At 34.8% G+C, this 18,568-nt stretch overlaps 2 protein-coding genes across 2 annotated transcripts in view; one reads left to right on the forward strand and one right to left on the reverse strand.

Annotated features, from left to right (window-relative positions):
* The window catches only part of LOC149798977 (BTB/POZ domain-containing protein 6-B-like), an 82,992-nt gene extending 81,491 nt beyond the window's left edge, over positions 1-1,501 (reverse strand). Inside the window, exon 1 of the mRNA XM_089957012.1 lies at positions 1,354-1,501. The gene's annotated coding sequence lies outside the window, so the exon portion shown is untranslated. The remainder of the gene's footprint in view (positions 1-1,353) is intronic.
* A 14,049-nt stretch (positions 1,502-15,550) lies between these two features.
* Positions 15,551-18,568, forward strand: part of LOC149798978 (tripeptidyl-peptidase 2-like) — a 136,308-nt gene continuing 133,290 nt past the window's right edge. Inside the window, exon 1 of the mRNA XM_089957889.1 lies at positions 15,551-15,709. Coding sequence (XP_089814015.1) covers positions 15,551-15,709 — 159 coding nt within the window. The remainder of the gene's footprint in view (positions 15,710-18,568) is intronic.

Below are 18,568 nucleotides of genomic sequence, written 5' to 3' on the forward strand. Positions count from 1 at the left end.
CGGTGGTATATATCCATCACATTAGTCACTATAAACATGTGATGTTGCTTTGTGTCAACTGTTACAAAATGTACATTTATCAGTATCAAACACATGTATTGTGAAAAATTGTAATTAATTGGTACAATTTTGATATGACACGAACTGGAAACTTGTGTAATTTTGAGGATTTTATTTTGTTTTATTGCTGCATTAAATACCTTAGAATACATATTTAGTCAATTATACGTACTAAAATTGACAGTCTCCTGCTATCTTTGTTTCACACGCTGTTGTAACATTCTTGTTCAAAATTAGGTTGGAAAAATCTGTCAAACCTGTATTATTAAGCAGAATGATATATAACTTAAAAGATTAGAGGCTGAATGTCCCTATCAAAGTTATTTGTTATATACACTGTGCCATATCTCGTCCCTCTGCATTATATTATTATTATTACATCTATGTGCCAGGTCTCGTCCTTTTGTACTCTAATACATATACATACTTTGCATGGTCTCGTCCCTTTACACTCCATTATTAATGTATAAATGTGCCAGGACTTGTCCCTTTACATGCAATGACTATTACATAAATGACTATTAAATAAATGAGTCAGATCTCGTCCTTTTGCACTCCGTTAGTATTACATAAATGTGCCAGGTCTCTTTCATTTAGACTCTTTAATAATACATAAATATACTAGGTTATATTCTTTTACACACCATTTTTAATATATAACTCTGTCAGGTCACGTCCGTTTACACTCTATTATTAATGCATAAACTTATCTGATATCTCCCCTTTACATTCTAGGGAGTCCCTGGTGGCCGAGTTGTCTGAGGCGCTCGCTTTTACATATGACTTACATATCTCTTCCTCTGTCCGCGTGAGCTTGAGTCTTGGCTCGACCAACGTGGATATGTTGGAAAGCTTGCCTTTCAATGGATCGGTTTATCTTCAAGTCTTCTCCCACCACATATAATGGCTGCTATGTACAGCCTTTTGTGTGCTGCAAAATGGGGTTACGCTCCGCAAAACTAAACTCTTTACACTCTAATATTAGTACATAAATGTGCTTGATTTTCTCCCTTTACACTCTATGTTCCAGATTTAATTTCTTTATCTTAATTGCTAGTTGACCTAATGTGCGAAACAAAGGAAAATAATACTGACTTTTTAACTTGACTATCAATGCTGAGTTTGAATAAAGCATTTTAAATATTCTCTGCTAGATTATACAGCCATCTATAAAATGGCATGCTTTATCTTTGAACTTTGTTAAATCACAAAAAATAGCCAATTTAATATGACAAGCGTTTTCCACATAAGTTTGGAAGTCTTTTCAGCGCATTTATCAAGAAGATGACTTACGTGATACTTATGGGCAAGTTCAGTAACCTGTATCAAAAAGTCTTCATCGAGATCCACGCTATCAGTGTAGAGACTGAAGAGACACCAGGAACACACAAACAAATTTTGTCACTGGGATCCCACGCACTCTTCGCCCTCGGTGAAGAGTATGTGTTTCTGCTATCTAGTGATTTACTATCCAATTTGGGATATAATCCCTACGCCTACCAGCCGGCGGACACGCACGTGTGTTAAGGGCCTCACAAAATAGTCCTAAAATATTTGACCACTTCACTTTGTTTTGTTTTCATGACTTGCTCAGATCAATGTATTGCATATCTTGACTATAATATGAACAGGTAAATTCTTCACAAAAAATGTATTACCATGTACTATTGTAAAACGTAAAATTGTCCTGTTGTCATATCTTCAAATTGTAAAGGTGCATAGTTTTCAACGTTTTGCATGTAGTGCGCAACAATATAATACTTGAAAGGAAGTGATTTGCACAAAGATAATCGCATAACAATCGCACTATTTTAGTCCATTTTAGTGCAAATCTTAAACGATGCCACGAAGGAATCTTAATATTAAGTGTAGCCTGTTACAGAATGCTACAACCGATTGAAGTGTGGTGTGTGATTTAGATTTTTAACGTAGCTTTAACAATTTTCCAGATATATCGCTACGATGTCTGCAGTGTGGCAGTATAAAGTGATGCCTAGCACTGGGGCATCATGTCGCAGACATGTAGCCATCTGTCTAAACATACGCTGCTTGATACACGGTACTCGTCAGTGCCAAGGTGACCATATGACTTCATCTCTGTGAACTCTTCTTCCTCATACTTCAATGTGAATTTCGCATCTTTCTGTAAATCACTTTCAAGCAGAATGCACACTAATCGAGACTGTTTGTTAGAGACTGTCAGCTGTTGGTAAAGCGCGTATGATTTGGCCCCCAAATTAAAAGATACGCAATGAGTTTACTTTTCAAAGACTGGTACCAAATAACACAAATACTGTATTACTCAGCAAACTGTAATGGACTACTCACCAACACTATTTCCAGTTCGGTATTAGTCATTATTTTGTCTAATTTAAATATGATTTTATATATATATATATATATATATATATATATATATATATATATATATATATATATATATATATATATATATATATATATATATATATGGGTGTATATATATGGGAGCCGGTTGGGTTCGAATCTCCGTTGAGTAAGAATTAAAAATTCTCTAACCTGTATAATATTATTTGTTTTTGTATTAAAATATTAATTTTGCCTACTATTGTCAAGTATTCTTCCAGGGATAGCTCTTTCCGTTCTGTCTAGTGTGCATTTATAATTCTCTCCCTGTGTCTCTCTCTCTCTATCTATCTATCTATCTATCTATCTATCTATCTATATATATATATATATATATATATATATATATATATATATATATATATATATATATATATATATATACTTTTAAGTTTGCAATGATCGTCAACTTTTGCTGAAAGGTAATGTATATGTTTCAAGCGTATAGTTTAAAACAGACTTTTTTTATATCAAGAAACATAAGTTTGATGTTATTTAGAATGCAATGCCAAAACTGACGAGGTGGTAAAATGGAGAGATCAGCTCCTAGCGATTGTCGTACGAATATTCCTAGAATAAGAATGTATTATATTTCCCTCGTAACTTCGACAAAATAAACAGAAAGAATTGAATTAAACGTTTAGACGTTGAGGAAAATACCGACTGTCGCATGTCCCGTACTTGCCTATTTTTACACTCTCTCATAAAGAATATACTATCGAAAGTGAAGGCACTTAACGCAACAATTTTTCATACATGTAATTTGTGATGTTATCTTAACAGGCCATGCATTTGAAAAGCTACAATCAATAAACTGTATTTTTCATTTTACTGCGTACGTACTACACTTATTAATTACGTGATTATCTCTACATATGGGACACGATGTAGGTGCAGCTTCCACATGCATGGAAGATATATATATATATATATATATATATATATATATATATATATATATATATATATATATAGGGGGGTTGTTCAGTTTCCTTCTGTCGACATAAATATTGTGCAGTACTGGAAAACTGCTTTTTGAAGCTTTCATTTTCCTCAGCTTTCATCAAAATTGGTTAACTAATTTATATTTTAGGACGAAAGCTAAAACATCATCGATACGTGTATATCTATCGATATTTTATTGTATAAAATATTTCTAAAATAGTCAAGACAAACTTCAGCTGTGTAAGAACTTAAAGCTATTAAAGTATGCTTTCATCAAATGCCGTATATTCACAACCATCACACGTACCTTTCATGTAGACATTAATTGCACAGACAAGTTGAGCAGGCAGTGTTATCTATGACCAAACGTAATTATCGTTTGACGGTATATTTTGAGATGTAACCTTCAAATAACATTAATGTAATTGAATATATATATAGGAACAATAGTGTGTGTTACAGACTTTCCCTAATGTAAATAATCTGAGTCAAGATGAAAAGAATGAATCGGCTTGAATATGTATAAAATTTGCTATTCACTGTAAACAGTTTCGATTTTTGTATTTGTTTGTGCTATCTTGGTTGTCATCAGATTGGTTAAAGGAAAGAGCAGGAAACAGTTTCCTGTCGATCAAAAAATCTCGTTAGTCACACTATCTATTGTGAGAGATATGGTTTTCTTTTTTTGTTACGGTTAAATTTTGTATTCTGTTCTATATATTCCTTAACATTATAGTGATTATAATGATTATGGTGATTCTACCTGCAATTCTTTTGAAATGTCAGTACGACCTTTTATTTGAATATGCAAGCGTTCAGTTATGTGTGCAACATTATTATAAATTATTTTCATAAAATTCAAACTTTCTTGTTGTTGTAGGGTTTAACGCCATTTTTCAGCACAAGATAGGTTATACATGGCGGCCAGGATAATTGGTGGAGGAAGAACCATGGAAAACCCCGAGAAGAACCACCGACGCACGAGAAGCTACTGGCAGGCTTTCTCACGTACCAACGTTAGCCGAGCCCAAGACTCGAACTCACGCAGACAGAGGTGAGATGGCAGTGATCCGTAACGGTGAGCGCTTTTATCTATTGTAACCATTATTAATAAACACATTACGTTCTTAATATGCTTATTAAATATGTAAAGGAAAGATAAAAATAAATTTGACCAGCCAGTGTTTAAACAATTTGTATATTTATTCAGCGAACTAAACTGAATAACATTGAAAATCAAAAACATTTGTGTCTGATCATTGGCTCTTTTTCGTGGGAAATTCAAAACAAATCCCGTGTTTTCTGCTGTATCCTCCATAAAACGTTATTGAACAGACTGTCTTTGTATGTATAGGAATCAATGCTAAAAATGTTTTATAATTGATGTTTATTGTTTTTATTTGATTTGGTTGCTACATATAGGGACTATTAATGTTAGCTATCTTAATTAAACTCCATAAACTAGTCCCTAAAATTATTACATGACAAACCTATCCACCCTCTCATTTATTCATCAATTCATATTCATGATCTCCCAACTCTAGTTTCCAATATTCACTCACATAATCTACTTTCTATTTTGTACTCCAATCGTCATTTGGCTAAATTCAAAACGTTTCTGTACAATACATCTCTTACACATTCTGCAGAAGTGTTGTGGAATACCATTTCCAATGATATAAAACAAGCACCGACACTAGATACTTTTAAGAGCGCGCTTTACAAATTTCTTCTCTCTGCTTACGTCAAGTATCAAAGAATTTGAGATATCTATCTTGGATAAACCCATTACCTTTCTAGAACCAAATCCCGTCGTTGATTTCGTCAGTGCCATCTGTGTATGATCCAATATCCAGATACAGGACTGTTTATTTGAACGGTCCTGGAAGTTCTGGTAAAACAACTCGAGTAATTGAATTATTTCGGAAATCTGATATGATTGTACTAACACCAACACACAGACTAACACGAGAAATTAAACAACGAGAAGTAAACGCTTGTACCTATCACAGCTTTTTTAAATACAGCGGTGGTGCGTGGACTCCAGATCGAATGGGAGAAAAATACATTCCTAAAAAAAATAATTTGGGATGAAATAGGCACAGTGTCGTTAGATATATTAAAAATATTTCTTGATTGGCTGTTAACAAAAAATACTTGTGTGATTATGTGCGGCGATCATGGTCAACCACCACCTTTTGTTGGACTATCTCCACATGGATGGCTAAAAAATTTTGTCGATTATTACGAAGAAATAAATGATGATCATAGAGCACTTGATGCAACGTTAAAGAAATTTAAATTATTAATCAGACTACAACCAAACAAAATTCAATGTGAAATAATGCGTGAAATAATTTCAGAGACTTCAATGAACGACTTTTTGCAAACGTGGAAACCAAACGATTTGATAGTGGCAAGTAGAAAGATACAGACACACTTCAACAGCGGTTGTTTCAGTTACAACGGGAGAAATTTCAGACGCTGCCAGTGCCGTTGTGTTATAGACCAGTTGATACACAACAAAAAAAAATATTGACGTTGATATACCAGGACAGTCAAGAAAACAGAATTTAATATTAAATGATATTGTCACAATTGATGTCAATGTTGTTGAAGATGCACTGCGCGCTAATAAATCCCGGTGGACGCTAGGATACGCAATGACTATTCATTCATCTCAAGGATTGACTATTTCTGATACAGTTGTTTGGATCGTTGATGATCGAATCGAGTGGTCAAACTTAGTTTACTTGGCTGTGTCCAGAGTCAGAAGATTTTCTCAACTGCGAAGAATTGTCTTGGACGAGTCAATGGCTGATGAAAACGATAAATGTCAAGTCGATATAATAAGAAAAAACTCGCCGGTTACAAACAGCGACAAACAAAAAAAATAATCGCGATTTTGATCTCGATGTTGAATTTATCATGACACTGAAACAACAGCAGAATAATCACTGTGAGAGCTGTAATTGTATAATGTTATGGCAGTATTCGAGTAATAATCCAAGACAATTCACCGTAGATAGAAAAGATAGTAGTCGCGGTCATGCACGACAAAATGTGATGCTGACCTGCCTTGAGTGTAATCGACGTCGGGGTGCTGGTACCCTTGGTGCTAGTTAAGTAATTTGGGTGGTAATTGTGTGTCCTCGGGAATTACTTGTAATTGTTCACGTGTAAATCCACGCTGAGGAGCAGTTAAATCCAGTCTGTAAATAGCGGGTCTACCAGTAGATCTAGTTATGTTAGATATCTTGTGTGTTGTGATGCTCCAGATAGGATCAGTCGCTCTTTTTTTACCACCTTCAAGTTCATCTGGTTCATATAAATATCTTACAGTGACATCACCCAGTATTGGTTGTACTGAAAAATTACGTCGTTGTGGTCTATTTTTTTTTTGGTAATTGCATTAATAGGTTTCATGTTGGTTGTTCGAGCTATTTCATTATTTAATGCAGTTATCACGCTTGGTAATCTTGCAACCCATTCGTGACATCTTTTATCTTGGGTAAATTCCTTCGCGTATTGATATCCAAATAACCGCTCAGCAAGTGTTCGATTAAATCGCTCAACAATTGCCTGATCACGGTGAATTTCAGTATGCCCTCGTCTGATGGTGACATTATGTTGCTTCATTAGCGATGATACTGCACTCTGAAATTCTTTGCCAGGATCAACTTGTAATAGATTTGGCCATCGTAGAGGTCCTCGTTGATAAATTCGTTCAAAAGCATCGGCTACTTCAGATGCTGTTTTAGTCGTTAACGGTTCTGCATCTTTGTATTTACTTGCAACATCAACTACAGTTAAACGCGTACTTGTATGTTCGACGACGAACGGTATCATGTGGTAGAAATAATATATCAGCCTGATGAACTTCATTTGGCACACTAACATTAAAATGTGCAAAATTAATTTTCTTAGGACGCGGTAGATAAATTTGCCATATTGCCTGTTTGGATAACCAATTCTTAGCAGTATCACGTGTGACTTTTGCTGCACTGGCAAGTTTACTAATTGCTGCGTTACCCTTCCAGTATCCTCTTGGGGAATAATAAATCGACTCCATTATAATTAATTACCAGCACCTAATACAAGCTTAGATTTCATCGCGGACTTTATTAACCAACTGGCTAACCTTTCTTTGAGAGATTTATCAGTGATGGAATTTAGCGCGTGAATTAATTTCACATCCGCGAGATGCCTATCTTGTAGATTTTTACTTTTATAAGCTACATCATGGACATGGCATGCTTTATCGATAGCATTTATTGGTTCTTCTCCGGGTTTTGGTTGATCCTGGTCATCAAGTCTGATATCAAGTCCGGTTCCAGGACCACAATAATTATATCCTGGGAGATGTTTTTCTCCTGGGTATTTAGCCCACGGAGCTCCTGGTAATTTTCCTAACTTGGCTGCGATATCACCTCCTTTTTTTTTTTTACTTGATGCTGGCTTTGACTTTGGCGTTGACTTTGGCTTTGGCTTTGGTTTTGGCGCTGACTTTGGCTTTGGCGCTGACTTTGGTTTTGGTGCTGACTTACCACTGGAGATAAATTTGAACTTTTTTGTACCGCATCGTTCAGACTTGCCCGTAACCGCAGATCTATTATTTTTTGTTGTAATGGTTGTTAGATCACTTGTTGGCGTGCGCACCCTGCATTTCACACAATATAAATCCATATTTATTTTATATGATTCTAATGGAAATCACTGACTTTTCTGCAACAAGGAAACGAGAACCAGTTAAGCATCACGCAGCGCTACCAAATTCTGTTCGTATGATTATAATTGGACCATCTGGGAGTGGTAAGACACAGTTGTTACTTAATTTAATAATGAAGTGGATGAAGTGGGACACGTTGTATTTGGTAGCTCCATCTGTGGACGATCAACGATGCTACGAAGTGTTAAAAGATTTTAATGAAAGTGCAAAATCACTAAACGACGGTGATGATGTTCTTGAATTTATAACTGACATTAATGGAGCGCCAAGTATTGATGATATTGATGGATTTATTAATAATTTAGTCGTGTATGATGACGTGATGTTGGATAAACAATCAAATCCTGCCTGGATATTTTTCAGAGGCAGGCACAAAAACACTGATGTGATTTATGTAAACCAAAGATACACCCAAATACCGAGAGTGATCAGGGATAAGTGTAATATTCTTGCAATGTTTAACGGTGTTGATACACATACGTTACGAAATATGCATCAGACTTGGTACAGTGGTGATATGGATATAAATAAGTTTAGAAATTTATTTAGTCATGCCCAATCAACCCCGCACGGATTTATAACAATGAATTTACATGATCCTCGAACACGGTATCGAGTCGGGTTAGATACGATTTTTAGAGGATAGTAGCAGCAGGGCGATCTTTTTTTATTTTGTAAAATAGTTTGTTTACCTTAGCTGTCAACGCCTCAGTTTGCGACGCGAAGGTATGTAGGAATTTATTTTGTGTACATGCGACGCGAAGGCCCCTGTAAAATGGTCTGTTTAGCCTCTCTGCTGCTACCTTTAATGACGGCTTCCATACATTACAAGATTTTAGAAATTTTAGTTTTTACTCTTTCGATATTCGAAACCGGGTCGGCTGGTTACATCTACGTCACCCATCGCCTTGCCTGCACGCCTCAAATCCTATCCCATCTCAGCAATGTACACATCACTAAATAATAAAATCAAAATCTCTGGTGCAGGCATTCGTACGTAGCACACACACACACGCATACGCTCATAGGCTTTTGAAATTCCATCGATGTAGTAAGAAAATCTCAGAACATCTGAGACACACACCCTACAAAATAAATAATTAAAAAAAAAAAAGTAAACAATAATTTTTCAATCCTACTGGTTACTGTACCGACAGGTAGAAAGTGCTAGTGGTTGTATAACAAAATCCCTGTTTCTAAAAATAGCTGCGGCGACATGACATGCGCGTGCCATATTAGTTCACATTTGTGTGCCGATTCGGTTGGAAAGGATAGTTAATCAATTGCCAATAGAACAAGCAGTTTAATTTTCCACTTTTCAAAACTTTGCCCAAAACTTCACATTTAATTTTTAATTAAGTCACTGAACATGAAATTGTAAATTTCAGGTTACTCATTCGTAAATTCTGTGACCACTCTGATTTGAATGGATCAACACTAGAGTGTGAGGAAACCCGTGCACGTGCTCTCAAATGTTTTAGAGACTGTTTTAGAGTACGGTAGTAAAGAAATGTTTTCGATTGCCATATTTCTACTTAAATTTTAAAAACTAAGAATCAATGTGACAAATATCTTGTTTAACAGGCAGTTGATTAAGTATTTGTACCTATTTGTAATACTGTAACATAGGTACTAAAAATGTATAGTTTCTGCTGTGCTCTTTTGAGGTCATATGGGCCAAATACATTGAAGAATATCTCTCCAGCCAGGCATAACACACTTTCAAGTATGAATATATTGCTCATTTTCACTGACCAAGTGAAGTCACTTCTTCCTAAAATTCATATTTACCTTTACCTGTTTGTGTGTGTGTGTGTGTGTGTTAGAAGAAAATAAAATAAGAGATAGACCTGGCAAGAAATTGACCGTATTCAAATTTAGTATGTAAGCTTCAGTGGAAACATTACCCAAAGATAGATCCCTTGTCTGTTCTCAACTGATGTCCTCTCAAGTTACTTGGAATTATGCATGTGATACACTTAAAACGCTGTGTAGTTAATTCATTTTTTGGGACAATTTACATATGTTTCTATACATTCAAAATAGCATAATGTTCAATTGTGAAAACTGCCATGATATGGATCATCTGTGTGTTAAACTTGCATTCATACACGTAACATAGGCACTTTGGTCCACTGCATGCATATTTGCATTCATATATATAACATAGACACTTTGGTTGCCTGTGTGTATACCGATACTTGCATTCATACACGTAACATAGGTACTTTGGTCCACTGCATGCATATTTGCATTCATATATATATAACATAGGCACTTTGGTTCACTTTGTGTATACATGCATTCATACATATAACATGGGCACTTTGGTTCACTGTATTGCATTCATACATTTAACATAGACACTTTGGTTCACTGTGTGTATACTTGCATTCATACTTATACATAATCACTTTGGTTCACTGTGTGTATACTTGCATTCATACATATAACATAGTCACTTTGGTTCACTGTGTGTATACTTGCATTCATACATTTAACATAGACACTTTGGTTCACTGTGTGTATACTTGCATTCATACTTATACATAATCACTTTGGTTCACTGTGTGTATACTTGCATTCATACATATAACATAGTCACTTTGGTTCACTGTGTGTATACTTGCATTCATACATTTAACATAGACACTTTGGTTCACTGTGTGTATACTTGCATTCATACATATAACATAGTCACTTTGGTTCACTGTGTGTATACTTGCATTCATACATATAACATAGTCACTTTGGTTCACTGTGTGTATACTTGCATTCATACATTTAACATAGGCACTTTGGTTCACTGTGTATACTTGCATTCATACATTTAACATAGACACTTTGGTTCACTGCATGCATATTTGCATTCATACATATAACATACACTTTGCTTCACTGTGTGTATACTTGCATTCATACATATAACATGGGTACTTTGGTCCACTGCATGCATATTTGCATTCATATATATAATATAGGCACTTTGGTTCACTTTGTGTATACTTGCATTCATGCATATAACATACACTTTGCTTCACTGTGTGTATACATATAACCTAGGTACTTTGGTTCACTGTGTGTATACTCACATTTATACACATAACATAGTCACTTTGGTTGACTGTGCATATACTTGCATTCATATATATATATATATATATATATATATATATATATATATATATATATATATATATATATAACATAGGCACTTTGGTTCACTGTGTGTAAACTTGATTTCATATGTGTGTAAATATGTATGCATATATATATATATATATATATATATAGTATAGGCACTTTGGTTCATTGTTGAACTGAAATAAATGCTCATATATTTTTTTTAAAATCTGAAATGCATTGCATCAGTTATCTTATCATATAATAATATACATGTAAAACATAAGTACACTAATATTTAGATAATATCCAAAATGAAAGAGGAGATATTATTTACTCACTGTTATTTTTCATAACCATTCCAAATATATAGGTTATATTCTAGTTAGTATGTAATTATGTTTGTGATTTTGATTTATCTCATAGTTTTGCTATGGGGATTAAATGCCAATATTTCTTGTGTCTTTTGCTTGTTGTTTAAGCAAACTAATACACAGAGTATTTTGTATTATGCGTTTCAGATATGTAGAAATGATGGACAAACACAGCATCTAACACACCACTGAATAAAATACACTTTTTGATTGATGGAACATCAAAGTTGTTTCAGTAGTAAAAATGAATAATATGCTATCACAAATTTGGACTCCATTATGATGTCATGACTTTCTCTGTGCCATTGAGACATGTGTTCTTCAGATAATTAACAAAGAAAATCTCTAAAATATGTACGGTACAATTAGGAATTAGTCTTGTCTATAAGGATTTAATGATGTTAATGGTGTATTGTCTGCAAATATCCAGCCTTTTTTCATCTCTGTTGACAGGAGGTTGGTAAAACTCTATTTTTAAAAAATAAAGTTACCACAAACATTTTGAAACTCTCAAACACGATGAATTAATTCCCTTACAGAAGGTCTCTGTTCCCTGATGTTTTCAATGCCATGTTTATGACAAAACATAAATTTTAGTATGCAGTATCATAAACAACAACCAGAATATTTTACTAACAGTGATCATTCATGAGTGTAAAATACAGTACTTTTGTTTAAATAGACTTCTATTTATTGGTCTATTTCATGCATGTCCTCACAAGCACATATATACTGCCTGAATAACTTTACAAAGTTTGACAGACATAAATCTAATATATTTTACAATCAACTTGACTGTGTTAAATTTTTAAATAGCTATTCGTGTGAACATAAAGGCATACAAACTTGCCTGTTCTAGTCTGAACTTTTCTGTGTTCCCTTTCCACTTGATGTCAAACACAGCCATTATAATAGGCTATGAAAGGAATTTTCTTTTGATTACTTTATTTCAACATCCATTCACAGAAAGTATAAAACCCGCTTTCATTCACTATCTGTATTTTGAGTATTGATTTTCTCTTATTGGCAGTTTGGTAATCAAATTGTGATTTGCCCACAGTGCAATAATATGCATATAAAAACATTCTTGCATCTCTGCTATGGATTCTAGGCCTATTGATCAATATATAATAAATCATTAATGATGTATAAAGATAACAATAAAGATCCCCATTTTCTGAATGAATTTATCAAGGTACACAATTTCATGGCCATCCTTTTTGCTTTCTGCTTCCCCTCCCCTCTCATGCATAAGGGACAAACTACACAGAAATTTGAAGTGAGAGAGAAAAAGAATTTGGGCTGGATGAAAACCTTGAAACTGAACTTACACCAAATAACGTACAAGAATATGGTCCATCTTAACAGTGTGTGTGCACGTTTCCCTGGGATCTGGGATTTATCTAAAGCGTTTTTATAATCAATGATACAAAGCTGCAATTGCCAGTCGACACTATATGGTAAATTTGTTAAGATGAACACATACTGTAATGTGTTGAATGTTTTGTTGTCATTGTTCTTGTTGTTTCTTAAAACCTATTATAATGTTCTAAAACTCAATTATTGTTAATTAAATATGAAAATGTCCAATGACCAATCTCTCTATCTCTCTCTCCATGAAACATGGAAAGATGAGCATTGAGAATTTTTGCTTGTGTCATATGACCATGTCTCTGGACCGACGAATGATGGTAGATGTTAAGTCAAACTGAACAAAGGAAAAGAGAGAGAGAAACAATTTTATGGCTGGTAGTAATGCTAACTAAATCAGAAAAGTGGCTTAGATCAGCTTTAAGTATATTAAAATATTAAAATTGCCAATTATTGGTTCATCATTTTGCTTAGTTTCTATTCCACACTAAATTCCATTCACCACTATGTCAATGGCTGAGCATTCAGTGTTCAAGAAGCTAACCATTTGTTTGTAGTGTTCTGCTTTATTCACTAAAGCCATCATTCATGTTTAAATCATAAGTGTGTCTTATTTTAATTTAATCAATATGAATAAAAATAGAAATTCAGAAAACAAAACAATTAACTTATAAATTTTCAAAGGTGATTGTAAATAGCAACAAAAGGCACAGAACTACATTTGATAGTGGACACACTCAGCAGGGATGTGAAGAGTTCATTCACTCGGTCAATTCACAGTTGATTGTAGTCAATCTTAACTCTATTCAAAGGGCAAATATGTGTATTTGTTTGTGATATAAATAAAATATACGTATAATATGGATGCTGTATCAATGATATACAACTCGTATAAATTTTACATTAAAAGGAAACTCCTTAAGCCTTGTCTCTGCAAGTCTTGTTTCCTTTTAATGAAAAATGTATACATTTTATGGTATTTCATTGATACAGCGTACATACCATATACATATATGTATATATTACAAATAAGATTATCATCCACGTTAGAGAATTTATAATTCATACTCTACAGAGATTCAAACCCAGGTTCATGGATAAACATAACCAATGACCTTGCCTGCATGCACCAGTCCATATACCATCACAGCTAAGCATGCTACAAAGTTGGTGGTATATACACTCGGGTATAGCAGACACACTCACATGGCGACCTAATAATTAATTCTTATCCACCCACAAAGTAATTCTGGATTCCATTGACAGAAATGTAGGTATATAGAGGGGGCCCTCGAGTGGCTGAGTGGTCTAAAGCACTCACCATTCCAGATCACTGCCATCTCACATTTATCAGTGTTGGTTCTAGTCTCAGGCTCAGCTAACGTGGGTATGTGAGAACACTTGCCAGTAGTTTGTCATGGGTCAGTGGTTCCTCTCAGGGTTTTCCAGGGTTCTTCCTCCACCAGTTATACTGGCCATGATGTATGGCCTATCTTGTGCTGATAAATAGTATTAAACCCTACAACAACAACAACAACAACAACAAGGTATATAGAATTAATTATAGATAAATACAAATATACAATGAATAGAATGGAAAGTGCTATCCCTGGATTATACAGGATAATACTAGGCAGAATTAATATTTAATACAAATAATAGTCATATAGGTTAGAAAATGTTTAATTCATACACTATGGAGATTTGAACACAGAAATCAAGAATGACTGTAGTTAGATGAGAATTAATTACTAGATGAAAATGTGTCTGCTATGCATGAGTGCATATACAATCAATTTTGAGCATCATATTTTGGTGAGGTGATGGTTTATGGTCTGGTGCATGCAGGCACAGTGATCTGTGCCATTTATAATGGGCCTGTGTTTGGTGTATATTTGTAATTCAGTCAGTCACACACACACACACACACACACACACACACACACATCTATATATACATGACCACACTGGTGGCCTAGTGGTTAGAGTGTCTGCCTCAGATGCAGGAGGTCGTGGGTTCGATCCCCGGCTGAGTCATATCAGAGACTTATAAAAATGGTGCTAACAGCTGCCTCGCTTGATGCTTAGCATCATGAGGTTAGTGTTAGGACTGGTCTGAATGGTGTCAGGATAATGTGGCTGGGTGGGACATCATGCTACACGTCTGTGGCATGATGCCCCAGTGCTAGACATCACTATAAACTGACACACTGCAGACATTGTAGCGACATGACTGAATTTTGTTTTAAAGCTACGTCAAAATCCAAATCACACACACATGCACGCACACATACATACGTACGTACGTACATACATACGTACATACATATTGAAAGCAATATTAATCTCTGGTTTTCAGCAACTCCTTATTATATCTCAACTTTTGATATTGTAGAAAAGAAGAATTCCATTATGTTGCTTTGTATCTTTTAAATAAATATTGGCTTACCGTACCGTTTCTCGTCGAATTCATAATATGACAACGGATGCGGAATTAGGAATGGACCATTCTTTTTAATCGGAATACTTCTCAACTAATCGTCTAAGCCATATATTTCCAGACATGGCGTCCATCGATGTTGACTTCCCTGTAGAGGGTATATTACCAAAAAAAGAAACAGGAGCTTCTTCGTTCGTGGCCAAATATCCTGATTTTGATGGAAGGGGAGTAGTCATTGCTATCCTCGATACCGGTGTAGATCCTGGTGCACCAGGCCTGCAGGTGTGAAATGTAGTTAATGCTGATTTACAGCAGATCGATGCGTGAGGCAGCGGTATCGAAGTCGTTGTTATGGTTTAGATTACTAAAACAAATCAGCATGAAACAGTTAACTACTTATTCCACTTTTGACGCTGTACTTCAAGTAAATTATTGACACACATATAGTTGAGTACGTGATATATATATATATATATATATATATATATATATATATATATATATATATATATATATATATATATATGCATATTTATCCTAAAATAACAACACACTTTAAATTTAATTTCAAATGACATATGGGCCTTATATGTAATGGTGTTATTCTTCAGCTTATTAAGTTATTTGTAAAACAAAATATATAGGCACATGTCACTGCAAGTTTGAATTAATTTGCCTGGACTTGCGTCATAAACGATTTATTTGTTCTTTAATTAAATTATCATATCAAAAATTGGCTATGCAAATCCCCAAGTTAAACATGATATAGCTAAAAATTTAGTTTTTAAACGTATGAAAATTATTATAATAAATATCAAAAGTTTGACCGTTTAAACTGAGGTTTTTTCTTCAGTTATAGATTTTACATTTGTATTACTATTTTGAACATTTGAATTGGGTGTGTATTGATATAGGGAAAATGCAGTAATTCATTCATGCAAGTTATTTTACATTTTACAGTGGCATATGCATTAAATATGTTTTTAAAAGGGTGTAACTATATTTCACATATTGCTAATAAGTGCCATCTATATATTTACATTATTGATCAGAAAAGACTGGGGCCCAAAGTGGCCAAGTGGTCTAAAGCACTCTCCGTTACAGATCACTGCCATCTCACCTCTGTCTGCGTGGGTTCGAGTCTCAGATTCAGCCAAAGTGGGTATGCAGAGATCTCAGAAATGCTTTATTACGCGTATTTGGACGCTACTTTTCTATCTGGGACGCAGAAAATCACTGAGGCAGGAGTCCTCTGTACACATGTAATAGGTGTGCGGCATAAATCAAAGACTTGCCAGTCCCGATTCAGCCACCTGCTTTGTGGGAAAATGTGTTGATCAATTAGCTGTACTGATATTTAGAGTGACAGAATTCAGTGACTGAAAGACCCCCTGATGTACATGTGGGAAAATGTACTGATATTTACAGTGATTGAATTCAGATGCAGAAAAATCCAGAGATGTACATGTGGTCATTTATAAAAGTACATCAAATAAACAACTTTAGCTTTCGTTGTTGTGTTCATTTCCGAATGTAGCGGAATAAGCAGTGCATGCGACCTTAGAATCAAGACATGTTCAGAGTTAGACAAAATGCCATTCATAAGTGGGTGACAAGTCACCTAAAAATGTAAACTTCTGTTAGGAAAGCAAAAACGACTTTGCCCTGTGATTATTTAAGAAGTACATTGACTGACCATACCATATTTTTTTAAATGCCCCTGGCCTTTGCCCAGTTTTTGTAGCAAAATGTATTCATCAAGGCATCAGTAGATCAGGCCTAGTTTTTATATCAGTTACGTTGACAAACAAAATCTTGCCCATTCACGAGCATTGTGTTTTGATAGCTGATTGACCATTAACCCTTTCTGAGTAAGGTAGCAACTATCAATTTCCTGCATGATATCCTTTGATGGTAAAACATACAGACTTGTATTTTAAGATCAGAATCGGTGATATGGATATATATTAACTGCCTCTTATACACTATTTCGTCGTAAAATTAGTTTGAAACTGTTAAGTGACTCAGTTGGCCTAACAGGAAATAATGGCGGACTTCGCTAAGTCTGGGATGTACCAGTTTATTAGATTGTCCTTTTTCTTAAATCATCGGGCAAATATATTCAGAAAAAAATAACAAGTCATTGAAACCAAAGCCTAGGTATTATTTTATTAAAGATTTAACTTTGAAATGCAAATTATGTAGGTCAGAAACGTATGGGACAATGCTTGTTGTGGAATTCGCGAGACGCGCTTTACGGTCTAACCTGTTTTCTGACTTGACACGTATTTGCGAAAATACGTGAAAAAACAGCAAATCAGATACTATTTATTTGCCTAAAATTACTATAAATATGTAACTATGCAAATAAATAAACCAAAAATTTGCGATCCTGTCTAAGGACTATTTGTAATGAAACTATGTTATAGTGAGTGATTACATTACGAAAACCTCTCCATCTAAAAATAGATGCACTCAGGTTTGTGTTGATTCTGTAGGAAAGAACAGACTGCAACTTTTGATGGTGGGACCCCTATTTTTACCAAAATGGGAGTCCTGGACTCCTAGTTTTAAAATCCTAGCGAGATCTCTGATATGTGAGAAAGCTTGCCAGTAGCTTCTCATGGGTCGGTGGTTCTTTCCGGGGTTTTCCCGGGTTCTTCCTCCACCATTAATACTGGCCGCCATATATAGTCTATCGTGTGCTGAAAAGTGGCGTTAAACCCCACAACAACAACAACAACAACATCAGAAAAATCTTTAAAGTACATGAAGATCATTAGAGTTTAACTAGAACTGGCAACACTCCTTAAAATATCATTGAAAACAGAGCAGCTGAGGGAACAACAACAGTAGTACATCAGTGAGTGCATTAAATCTGGATCAGAATTACAGATATATTTCATGTGTACGATAAACAGGGTTCTCAAGAGTTTTAGTATGAGAACTCCTGGACTTTTCACTCCTGAAACTCATGAGTCCCCAGCCTGTATCTGGAAGTCCCAGGCATAAACTCAGGAATAACTTGCTTAATTTTACAAAGACTGGAAAGGAACATGAAAAAAGTAATATTATTATTTTGTTACTCATTTGGGTTCAGTTATTAGACTTTTATAGGATCATATAGGAAAAAAGCTATTT

This window comes from Sinohyriopsis cumingii, chromosome 5 (assembly GCF_028554795.1).
Source record: "Sinohyriopsis cumingii isolate HCF-2022 chromosome 5, ASM2855479v2, whole genome shotgun sequence".
Classification (NCBI taxonomy): Eukaryota; Metazoa; Mollusca; class Bivalvia; order Unionida; family Unionidae; genus Sinohyriopsis; species Sinohyriopsis cumingii.